Genomic DNA, 12,173 nt, shown 5'->3' on the forward strand with positions numbered 1-12,173 from the left:
GGTGCAGGTGCATAGTTTTAGATGAACTCCTCAGAATGTAATCTCTCAAAAGAAACCTGCCCAGCTGATGATTTCTAAACCTTTATGTAATGGAGTTGTGCAAGATGCATTTTGGAATTAGCACACACAGAACTGATCTAGATTTAATATATCAGAACGGTTAAAGAGTGAATTCACTTACCTGGCTGTTAGACCTGTAGACAACAAATATCAAGATGTCATTTAGTCCACTGCTGTACTTCAAGGAATTGCCTAAACCAAACATGTCAGGAGTTTGTTTAATGCATTCTGAACTGCAACTCCCCTCTCGTCTCTTGTGCTCTGTTTCAGTGCTTAATTCATGGCGATTTTTAAGAGCTGGTGTTCAAGGCTTCCATTTCACTAGTATTGAGAATAATATTTTGGCTTCAGCTGTAATAGGAAACTGATCATAATAGCAAATACAGCTGTTGCTAATTAAATGTGTCTGTTAACCTTTATTCCACAGGATAATTATGTGTAGTCTGTGTTTCTTAATGTCATCTGTGTGTGTGTGATAGATGTCCTTTTACCAGCTATAACATGAGACTAGTTCAGTGATAATGTTTTCCTTCACGTGATGCTTGCTGAAAAAAAAAATCCTTTTCTGCTTTGGAAAGCTATGGATGTGTCATACAAATGGTGTCAAGTAAATTAAATTTGTCAGATAATGTTTATGTTCCCTTTATAGTAAAATGTAAACCATCACAGTTTCCTGGGAAGTAGTGATGAGCTCGTCAGGGGACCTACTCCAGTGAAATCTTTTTACTGCCATAGAAGTGATAGTTAAAAATAAAGAAGGGGTGGGGGGGAGACCCACACCTGAAAAACAAAACCAAACTTCCTTGCATTCTACCTGTGTGAAAAAGTCTGTCTAGCAGAGACTGGCAATGGTTAAGCATGGGACACAAGGTTCCTGTTGCTTAGGAGTTAACTTTTCGTTCATGTTCAGAGCTGCACGCTCCTTTTTAAACAGTTTGTCATGTTGATGGAAAATAAGATAAATTAATGCAAGAGTAAGGGAACTGTGATTGCTAGCATTTCATAACATCTCACAAACATCCCATTTGTCGTGAGGGGGAGATAAGCAAGGTAGAACAAGTATGTTTCAAGTTCAAGTGAAGATTTGCTTCTCAGTAAACGTATAGGTTGCAGAACTTGCTTTTTTGCACTCTAGTTATTCTTTGTGGTATGGCCACTGTTAATCTGCTGACTTGGCTAAAGATCCCATTCCCACAAAGTTGTAGGCAAATACCCATCAATCCTCCCAGAAGCTGCCACCGACTGCACAGCCAGGCGCTGAAATAAGATTCCAAAGACAGTACGTACAGAAACATGACTGATGCCTGGCCCAGCTCTCCTGTTAGCAATATAAATAAACCTGGAAGGCATTTTTTTTTTTTTTTTAGATGGTGGATTTAGAGCTCAGAGTTTATGCACCAAGATGTAATTGGAGGCAGAAGGCAAAAGCTTTGTATTTGTAAAGTGGCCAGATGTACCAGGGAAGATGTCGATTACTTTCCTAAATACTGAAGCATGGTTTGAAGAGAGCATTTTGTTTATTTTCCTAGAAATACTTCTTTACAGAGCAGCTCCTAAGTAGCTGTGTTACCCTGTCCTAACAGAGTTCAATGTGTTTTGGAAAGATGATATGAGGAGCAATCAGACTGGAAGAACATACAACTTAAGTCTTGAAGATTTTGACATAACCTGCGTTGTCTTTTCTGATGCACATGAAGGATGCACTTTTAATGCACTTAGGTTCTCAAACTGGAATTAAAAGCTGTCATTCACCTGGAGCAATCTGCCCTCAGCTGCCAATTGTTGTTACATAAAGGCTGAAGCAGATAATTTAGCCTTTTACAACCTTTTTTTGTAACAAAGGGTTGGGTGGCCACTAGAGGACACTCTGCTCAAAACCATGAGTTGGGTCCACAGGGGGAGCGGGGAAGAGTTCAGCGAACTTGCTTGAATTTTAAAGTGATGTCAGGGCAAACAAGCAACAGATTGCCTGAGAACTAGATGCAGAAAACCTGCAGTATAATGCCCTTTTATAGGTGGGAAAAAATATAATTTTTACCATCTATGACATGAAATTTGTAAGTGAAACCCCAAAACCCAACACTCTCTCCCCCTGTGCTCAAGCGACAAAGAATCTGAAGGGAGGAAAGAACTGGGGAGGTTTAAATGTCACCCTTGTTAAGTACTGTTTTGTTATGTTAATTATATTGTAGTTTATGGTATAAAGCAGACGTGCAGGTTGATGGGAAACTTGTGTTTGATCTTCCAGGTAATGTGGAGCAGTGCCATGTTTGGATTCCTCAAGTACCTTTATATCCTAATAAGCATTAATGCCTCGCACTCATTTAGGATCCTGCATAGTAGTAACTTAAAATCTAAAGACAAGCTGTTTCCTCTCTAAGCTACTTTATAACAGTAAAAGGTGATTAATTCAACTGGAAACAAGTCTTCCCTTTTGCATCTCCACTTTGTCATCCAACCGGAGAAACAAACTGAGGTCTGTGTTTCCTGGAGTTCAAATTCAGTTGATTTCATTGTTTCTTTCCCTCTTCACCCCTCAATTGCCTTTAATTTCTCCAAAATCCTGACATTTTTCCAAATGACATCCTTGTAGAAAGAAATTACACTAGCTAAAAGGTCTTTGAAATGAATCAGCTTTTACTCTGCATAAAAAACTTTACAGAATGCATACAATCAGGGTTTTTTTGTCTTTATTTGCAGGTTATTTATCTCTGTTAGTGATCTCCCTTTTAAAATCACTTATCTGTAGCACTCCATGCTCCTGTCAATGGTTGGAAACGTATTTTTGTTGGATGTTGTAACTACATGTAATAAGAGACAGCCTCTGTCCTAAAAATCTTACTGCCTGATACGTTTGACAGGCTGTTAGATAAGATGCTATCCTTAGTTTGCAGAGAGTGTGCTAAGGCAAAAATTTTGACATAAAAAACTTGACCCTGGGCCATCTGCATCCTAGCTCAGCCTTGGAAATACAGGGTCATTTTTTGGTCATTGTTCATGAAGGTGCGTTCTGCATGCCTTCAGATAAATGCCTGAGGAGAAGGTGAGGAGTTAACTTGCTGTTCAAAGTAAGAAACGAGGCAAAAATAAATCAAAATTAAGAGTTTGCATTTCAGCACCACAATTAAAGAGGGGTGGGAACAGTCTGATCTTCAATGATGTACATAATGGCAGAGAGGGTGGGCGGTTGGACTGTCAAACTGCCTTAATTTAATTGCAAACACATGCTGATGAGTCCCCTCCTCCTGGACCTCAGGGCTGGGAAACTTTTTTTTGTCAGCTCCCCGCAGTTCAGAATTGAGGCAAATACACTCCAGCAAACACCATGCTGATCAAATCTTCAGCTCTTCGAGGCTTTTTGTGTTTTCTCCTCTTGCCTAGTTTCTCCTGCTCCTGTCCTAGTCGCTGCCTGTGCTTCAGGACTACAGTAAGATGCATGCATCTGATGTTGGAAACGATCCCCGATATCCCACCCCAGACAAACATACTGTGAGTAACCATTTCATTTTACTGCCTTTCTTACCTGCTTGGTCTTTAGAAAGAAGAAAGAAAATGTCAAGGCCAAAGGCATGCTTTTTTTTCTGCAGAATTGTCTGCATCACAAACTGTTTCCTGCTTTTAAAGCATAAAACAGAAACTGGTTTTTTTGGGCATCAGCTAATTATTAACAGGACAATCAAGGGAATTGAAAAATGTAATAAGAATAATGCCAGGGCGATCACTGGAAGACAGTTTTGGAGAATCAAAGGTCAAAAGTGTTAAACTGAGCTTATAGAAAGGTACATAGTTTACATTTGAGAAGGCTTTGTGTATGGGTGTAGGGGAGAGAGAGGAAATACAGCAGTTCAGGCTTTTGTCTCTACTGAAACAAACACTTTTCTAATATATACAACACCATTTCTTTCCTAAACTTTAAGTACTGCTTTTTCAGTTTCTATCTGAACTATACAAACCAAACTTAAGGCTTATTTGGAAAGCAACAATTGTGGTTACTCACAGATTCCTTGAGAAATAAAATACCTGTTGGCGAGGGAGCTGCTGGCTGAGGCCCTTTGAACAGAAAAGGTGGAGGAACAGGGTATGTAATGCTTGGAGAGTCCTAAGAAGCCCTTGCTGATAGATCCAGAAGAGCACTTCCCTGTGATTCTAAACTAATCCTCACCTTAAAGGTGGTTTTAAGATGCAGTGGCATGTGACGAAATACTTCCCTTTGTGCTCCTCTTAGCTGATCCCTTGGTTTGGAAGACCTTTTTTGTGAATAGTAGGAAAGACTCATTAAAAATTTATCTTTATACTCATCCTCCTTAAACTGCTGCCAATTGTAAAACTTTTTGAAGACTAGTTTGAGAAGCTTTTCGCTGTGCCTGTAACAGTCCAAATTTGGTCTCAGTCAGAACATCTATACCAGCATTTCTCCTGTAATCATCTCACTAATATTGCTAATGCATTTTCTCTGCTGGCAGCCTAAGGAACATGATGTGGGCAGGATGCTGGCATTTTAATTGCTGCCATCCAGATCTGCTTTGGTGGATGGAAACTGCAGAGGTTCTAGCATTAGTGGCACACAGGAAAACATCTACATTTGCTACAGCTGCCAGAGCTATGCTCTTGGGGAAACTGATTGCAGCTGGACTACTTGGGAGTCACCTTGACACGGGGCGGATCAGAATCTGGACTTGCTCTCTCCCTAGGCTAGTGATGGAGTGGTTATTCTACGGTGTGGAACTGGTCAGTACTCTATGGCTTGTTGCAAACTGGGTGGTGGTTATCTGCTCTTACAGCAACTTGCAGAGTCTGACTCTCCAAATTGTCACCAAACTTTTTTTTCCCCCCTTACTCCCCTGCATCTTGAAATATTAAAATATTTAAAAAACCTTACACTGTTTGATTTCAGCAAAGTAACTTGTTTCTCCTTGTTTAAACATAGATTTTACTGAGAGAAAAGTTTGTTTTGTTGGCTGAACTGAGAAAGCTTAATTTCTGTTCTCTGTTTGAAATGAGATATTTATTGTCACACTGGATAGCCTGAGTGTGTTTTGGGTAGAGATTCTTCGCAGAGGGAGGGAAATTTACTGTAGTCACCAACTTTTTTTTCAGTACCGCAATGGTGTATTTCTAAATGCCCTCTGGCAACAGCACACTTCATTCTCTGTGCTGAAGGGGGCAAATGTAACTCTGGTCCATGGCTTGTCCTTGCAGCTTTAGTAAAATTCCAGGTAGTATCTTGCTACAATGTAAGTGGCATTTAGTTGTCTGTAAAACTCAATCTAGAAAGGTGACCAGTTTTTCCAGTGCAGTGTATACAGTTATCCTAATTCCCTCTCCCCTGCTCTAACTAGTTTACACGTACACTGCTTGTAAATGGTCCATGTTTTGCCTCCTTAACCCTTTGGAAAGCTGGTTTATTTAGTTTAACATGATAGCCACAACCTTGAATGAGAAACTGTTTTTTTAAACATTAACTAAATGGTACAGGTGTGAGATATAAAAGTAGTAATATTCCAAAACAAGATGACTGTCTTTACAGACCAGTATTTTTAAGGAGATTTATCTGGTTTATTCTCTTTTAATACTGTCTGCATAATTATAAGCAAACCCCATACTGATGAGCAGAGATCCCCATAGATACAAAGACGTATGAGCCTGGTAAGTGTTCTCTGTTGGCAGATCATGTGCCTTTGTATGGTGTGTGGCCTGACTTTCTGACTATCTTGAAGATCTAATGTATGTAAATGCATTTGCCAGCCAGCATCCCATTGTATCTGTTATAAATAGCATTTGAATAATTAAACTTTTTTTAATTGTGAAAGATCAAAGAATGCTTCTTAACCAGGCCCCTGACGACTCCAGCTTTTTGGTATGTTAATCTTTCTCCTGGGAGGACCGTTGTGTCAGAGTGAACATTCAGAATTATAGCAAGAGTAGTCTTGATCATGGAGTTATTCTGAGTAGAAAATGTGGGATTTTGATATTTTCCACATTTGCCCTTTGGTATGAATAGGACCAAGTCTGTGACTGCAGATGCAAACACCGATCCCAGGCTCCAGCTCGGTTCCCTTGGAGAACAGCTGCAGTTTCCAGATGGAGTTTGCTTTGAAGTTGGGAGTTTGGGACTTTCTGACCTCCGTGACTCCGTGCCACCCTCTCTCTAACAATCCTTGAAGAGTGGGGGAGTCTTCTAGCTGGCACACACTGTGCTTCAACAAGCCCCATTGGCAGATGGCCCCCTCGGGGCTGTAGCCAGCTGGCGTAACTTAGAGCAGCCCATAGCCTTCTCCGAGCGATGCTGGGATTGGCATGGAACCAGTTCCAGGATTGATGAGCTGTTACTGGCTCCTCTTTGGTCACCATTTCCCTCCTCCCTTCGCAGTCCCAGCTGGGTGCAGCTGAGGATCTGGCCCAATGTCTGGTTTTAGCAATAGACTCTTTATCTTTGGTAATGAAGTCTGTTTTATCCTGAGCAGAGAATAGGATGGCAGGAATGGCTACACGTGTATAGATAAGTAAGCTATAAAAATTCATGGTGTATAACTGCAAACGTATTTTGGCTGCTGTCTCTTCAACTGGAACATGATTACCCAGATGTGATCTGCTGGTTACCGCTGGGATTCAAGCAGTTCTTTTTGCCAGCAGCCCAAAGAAGGGAACAGCTGTGAAACATACACTCAGAAAATTTCAATAGGTCTTTAACCTTCTAAGTCATTTGTTCTACAGTGTGACATTTAAAACAATAAACGTTGAAATGTGTGGGCATGAGTAGAAGAAATCCATGGAAAGAAGTTCCCCCCTGGCTGGCAGCTAATGGATTGCAATCCAATTATCCATGGGTTATTCTCCTTTCTGCATTATGCATAGCACATAATGAATGAGTACTTCTAGAGAAACATAGCTGAGGGCACAAGCAAAGGCGGCGCAGTATCTGGGATCTGAACACATCGCTGGCATGAACTGAAGGTGACCCAGTTGTTCACAGACCTGGTTGCTAATTGGGCAGTGTAGGCATGGCCAGCTTGACAAGTTTTGTTTCCCGTCGTTGTTGTGCTGCGAGTTTGGTGGCCGCTCGGTTCCTTTCTTCCTCCCGCAGGTCATTACACTGCGGTAGCGAAGGCTGTAGTAGGACAGGGTATGGCTCTCTTAGTCTATCTTAAGGAGCATAGTTTTGAGAAGGAACTTTATACGTTTGTTAGGGAAAGGTTTACTGAGCAAATGAGTTCTTGGAAATGCTGCTCCCTTTGTGGTCTCTGTCGTGCGCTTTGGGTTGGAGAATGGATTACTCATTTCCTCTGCGTGTGATAGTCTTATATGCAGCCATTAAATGCACACCCACGCATACTGGATATGCCAGGTGTGATCTCTTTCTGACTTCTTTCTCTGTAGTATTCAATCCTCATTAAATCTTTTAGAGGTGACCAAAGTGTTCTGTATGTTCTGTTTATAGAAGTCCCTTCATCAGAAGAAAAATAGGGAGGGAAGGTATTTAAAACATGTTTTCTTTCCTAGAAACATTCCAACATCTTCTGATGAAAACATCCTAACTCTTGGGATTGTAGCTACCTCAAGGGTTTAGAAATCCTGCCTTCACTGAACTTCACAGTGCTTCATCATCTGGTTCCCACTTGAGTATTTGCATTTTCATTGACCTCACCACATCCTTCTCCCCCTAGGTATACCAGGATTTTTTCCTGTGCTCTTTAAGAAGAAGTCAGCATTTTTTGGTGAAAGAATGTGTGTGTATTCTGGGTAAAGACTTGAACGGTCATGCTCTTAAAAAAGAAAAAAACTGACACTTAGGCTACATGGGACTCGGTACTAAAGAATGCCCCAGCAGTTCATTTAAGCTGGCATGGTGCTACTGATTCTTAGACTCTATGAAAAAGGTAAATATATCTTTACGCTCTGAAATGTTCTTTTACTCCTTCCAGATCCAGGTCAGAACACAGTTCAGCAGGAGGGAAAGTTGTCTTCATTTGATGCGGGCAATATCTTGAATAGATGGTACAAAGGAAATATGCATTAGGTTAAGAGAGTCCTGCTCGTTGCTGACATGAATGCCCAAGAATAGACTTAGTTGGTTTGATTAGGATCAGGATCCTAATCTCCATACCAGCTGTTAATACATAATAGCTCAAATTATCTAAGATTGTTGAGGTCAACAGTTTGCTGTGTAATCTCCCTACTTGAATATGTGTCCAGGGCTGAAACTATGTTTTGGAGATACTCCTTGCTCCTGCCTTTACTGGCAAGAGCTAAAGGGATGCCCTGTGGCAGGTGATGAAATGATTCCACAGGGATGAAGAACCAGCAAACCCCTCCTGCCCTAGCACTGCCTTCAGGGCCAGGCTCTGAAGTGCAATATTGACGCCAGCTTACATGCACCGAAAAGGTGGGATCAAAACAGCTTGGTACATTGACTGCTGAATTACTATCTTGCCCCAGCTGATGCAGAGGGAGCCCCTTTGAAAAGCTAACCCCTGTTTGTGGGACCTGAAATCTTAAAAAGCTGGTTTCAGGAATGCCTGTGGTAATTTCTTAATTAAAAGCTAGCGTGTCCATCCCTAAAACTTCAAAATGTAAGCAGTGTGGCAGTGCAACAGATAACAACAGCCTGTTCTGCAGCACGAGGTTCTCTGCATCTGCTTGCTCTTCAGTGTTTCAACCATGATCGTATAATCTCATTTACTAGTATTTCCATGGTGAACATATTTTCCTTCCTCTTCCCTCTTTGAACAGTCAAATCTTGATGTCTTAAGCTGGTATGCCCCAAAATAGGCAGGACTTGGAAAAAACCCCAGCCCTGAGCCTCCCTGCGGTCTCCTCATCTGTCTAGCAGAGATGGCAATGCTCAGCTGTCCATGTAAGGATTCGGAGATGAAGGCTGTCATTTATTAAAGCCATTTGGGGACTCGTGTGCGAGAGGGACATTCCTGAGTTGGGGAGCTGATGACAGTGAATCTGGAAGACTTCATTTCCATCTCACCAAGGCTGTTTTCCCATCCTGCCAGGACTGGAGCTGTTTGGCAGGATGGGGGAACCTGCAGAGATTACTCCGATGGTCTGTGGATAAGTAAGAGAAACAAGCATCTTTCTGATAAATGTTCTGGCCCTTCTTACGTATGGAAAACTTGACCTAAAAATTGTGTTTAGGATGTCTTTCACATCCTCCCTTCCCCAGGAAACACTGGAAGGAACCCGAATGTCTTATCTCTGTTTGTAAACCCACCTTTACTCTCTGTCTCTTTGTTGATAATGATTGGGTGGCTGCCACTTACTCAACCAGTTCTGGGTGAAATGGGCCAGAACTGCCAGCATCACTGCTGTGCACAACATTTTGAACACAAAAGATGCTTCAGTGAAACAAACCCAGTAATTTCCATGGAACTGCAGTAAAATACCTCTTGTACCTAATTATCTGCTTAGTTAACATAGTAATACATGATTCTGTAAAAGCCTAAATAGATTAAACAGAAGTGGAAGTTTCTTGTAAAAGCCATTGATTGCTTTATATGCTAATCACTGATAATTATTTAATGCAATGCTTTCAGGAACGATTGTTCTGATAGCAGCTGAGAGGATCAGAAAGATTCAAGTGTCATTCTGTAAAGACCTGATTCCCCATCCGTTTGCAAGTTCTGGCATTCTTGGTAAGCCTCTGCAATGGGGTTAAGAGTTCCCAGAGTCAGAAAAGGTGAGTTATTTCAATAGCAGATCCTAGATTATCTACGTATTCCAGCCCAGTTTCCCATCAGAACTATGGTGCTTTGGCACGAGGGTTTGGTGAGGTCTTCTGCTGAGCCAGTCAAGCTGGTATTGTCCGGAGGGATCAGTATTGCATGATGCAGGACAGCTGCCGTCCCAGGCCTCCAGGGACTGCGTATGTGAAGGTAAAAAAGGATCTGGGATCCTCTAGCAGCAGATATCCCCTTTGTTCCTTGCGGAAAGGTATCTTGGAGTCCCAGACAGTTGGCCTTGAAAACATGGTGGAGAGTTAAATCACAAAGGATATTTTTCCCCTCCATTTTGCAAATTCCAAGGTGGAAAGAAGGAGGCGGGAGTGAGGGAGCCCAGCTGCTGGTGCGCACAGCAGCTGGAAGGGGCTGGCACGGGAGAAGCTGTGTGGTGGGTCCCCGTAAAAAGCACACTTGTTTGTGAAAAGAAACGTAAAGTTTCCAGAGCGAGTGCCCTGGGAATAGAGAGAAACAAGCGTTTCTGTGTAAGAGGGGACAAACTCTGTAGGGAATGTTCTCAATCAAATACATGCAAGCCAGGAATTTCCCAGTGCAGCCCTCCATGGCATTCATTACCAGCTAAGCTTCAGGCTAAGGCGAGGTCTGGAGAAAAACCACTATAGATGAGCCAAAGTGTTGGGTTTATTTTAATGTATTGGTAAGGAGGAAGGTGTGGGTTCCTCTGTGTCTCCAGGGGCTTTCTTTGCTGTGTAGGGACATCCACACTGGTGTGTTTTTACTGCTGTCTTGGGTACAGGGAGCAGAATAGTTGAGTCCATCCTTCTGCCTCCAGGGCAGGATCCATCTACCTAAACCACATGTGGCTAATGTCCGTCTCACCTGCAGTCCACCTGAGTGTTTTATTAGCCTTGCTGTTTACGATATTTTAAAAAGAAAATCTGAATCTGCGGTTTTAGTTGGTGACTATTTGCCCTTTTCCATTTGTAGCAATGTTCTGACATAGTTATTGTACCCATGGCTAAATAAGCCATTTCAGTTCTTTTCATTGTCATGTTTTCTAAACTTCAGATCATTCCCATTGCTTTCCTCTGGATTCTCTCCAGTTAATTTACATAATTTCTTGAAATGAAGTGCTCAGAGTAGACATGTGCTGTTTCAGTTCCCCTTTTTGTCTGTGGAGAAAGCTGTTGCCTTCGTGTGATGGAGAGCAAACCGAAGAGTGAGCTTTCCAAAGGAGCGCAAGACAGCTGGGGTCCAGGGACTCATTTGACGGTCTTATCTGGAACAGAAAACAGAAGAAAAATCAAGATATTTCATTAAAATAATAAGCTAAGTTTTATTATATGCTCCTTGGGGGTGGTGTAGGGGAAAAGTTCCTGCATGAAACCAGACCCCCATTGCTTGCTCATCAGTGGGAGCTATGAGGAGGCATCTCTCCATCCATGTGCTTAGCAGGAGCACTACTGAGAGATGGTTCAGCCAAGTGACAGCTGTGAGACATCTGTTAGTGACACAGGGTCACTCCTGCCAGGCTTTGCAGCCCAAGTTTGCTTTATTGCTCTCGCAGGTGAAGAAACCTGCCGCCTGGGAGGTCAGACTTGCTTAGGGAGCTGGAAACCAGGTGCAAACTTCCAGAGCACCATTTCCAAGGAGTTGTTTTCAGCAAGCAACCGATACTGAAAGCAACCCTGGGAGTGGAGGAGCTTGTGTTTTTTATTTTTCTGGGTTTTAAGTCACCTGTGGTTCTGGGTTTTGCTTTTTTTGTCAGCTATGGAAGCTGTGTGCTTATGTGTGAATGCTGGGGTGTGAAGAATTGCAGTTATCTTTGTTCATGAAAATAGTCTGATTTTTTTTTTTTCCACCTGCAGCCTGTGACCCAAAGTGGTATTTTACACTTCACTGCCTGCTTCCCGCTGCCTTCCATGAGCATCAACAGCTTCAGCCCTGACCCCTGTGTATTTCTTCCATTTATTTGTTATGTTCCCTATTACCTGTAGCCAGCTGCCTGGACTAATTACACATCTCTTTACAGCCCCCTGGGGCAGACAGAGTTGGTGTCTGTGCGTTACAGTGTATAAATCAAGTTTGCATTTCTTCACCTTTTTTCATGATCTAGTCTCTCCTCCTTTCCTTTTAATGAGGCTGCGGAGAATAGTCAGTGTGTTGTGTTATCACCTTTGCCAATGTTTAATTGTATTTGGCTTTATGGTGTCAGCCCTTGCCTTGAAAAATCCATACAGATATCCTCAAATTCATATCAGCAGGGAAGAGGGATGGATATGTAACACCTTCCAACAAGAAGAGCAAGAAACGCGCATTTGAGCAATGCAAGTAAAGCCAAACATGCCAGAAAATGTCAAAGGTAAAGTTACTGTTAAAAACTGCAATTCCAAAGGGTCATCCTTCGGGACTGCAGTTTGCAGTGGA

At 42.2% G+C, this 12,173-nt stretch overlaps 1 protein-coding gene across 1 annotated transcript in view; it reads left to right on the forward strand.

Moving 5' to 3' along the window:
* Nucleotides 1–126: 126 nt before the first annotated feature.
* Nucleotides 127–12,173, forward strand: part of LOC128140853 (peroxidasin-like) — a 50,119-nt gene continuing 38,072 nt past the window's right edge. Inside the window, exon 1 of the mRNA XM_052785267.1 lies at nt 127–3,549. Within this exon, the coding sequence (XP_052641227.1) occupies nt 3,386–3,549 (164 nt within the window). The 5' untranslated portion in view covers nt 127–3,385. The remainder of the gene's footprint in view (nt 3,550–12,173) is intronic.

This window comes from Harpia harpyja, chromosome 1, assembly GCF_026419915.1.
Source record: "Harpia harpyja isolate bHarHar1 chromosome 1, bHarHar1 primary haplotype, whole genome shotgun sequence".
Taxonomy (NCBI): Eukaryota; Metazoa; Chordata; class Aves; order Accipitriformes; family Accipitridae; genus Harpia; species Harpia harpyja.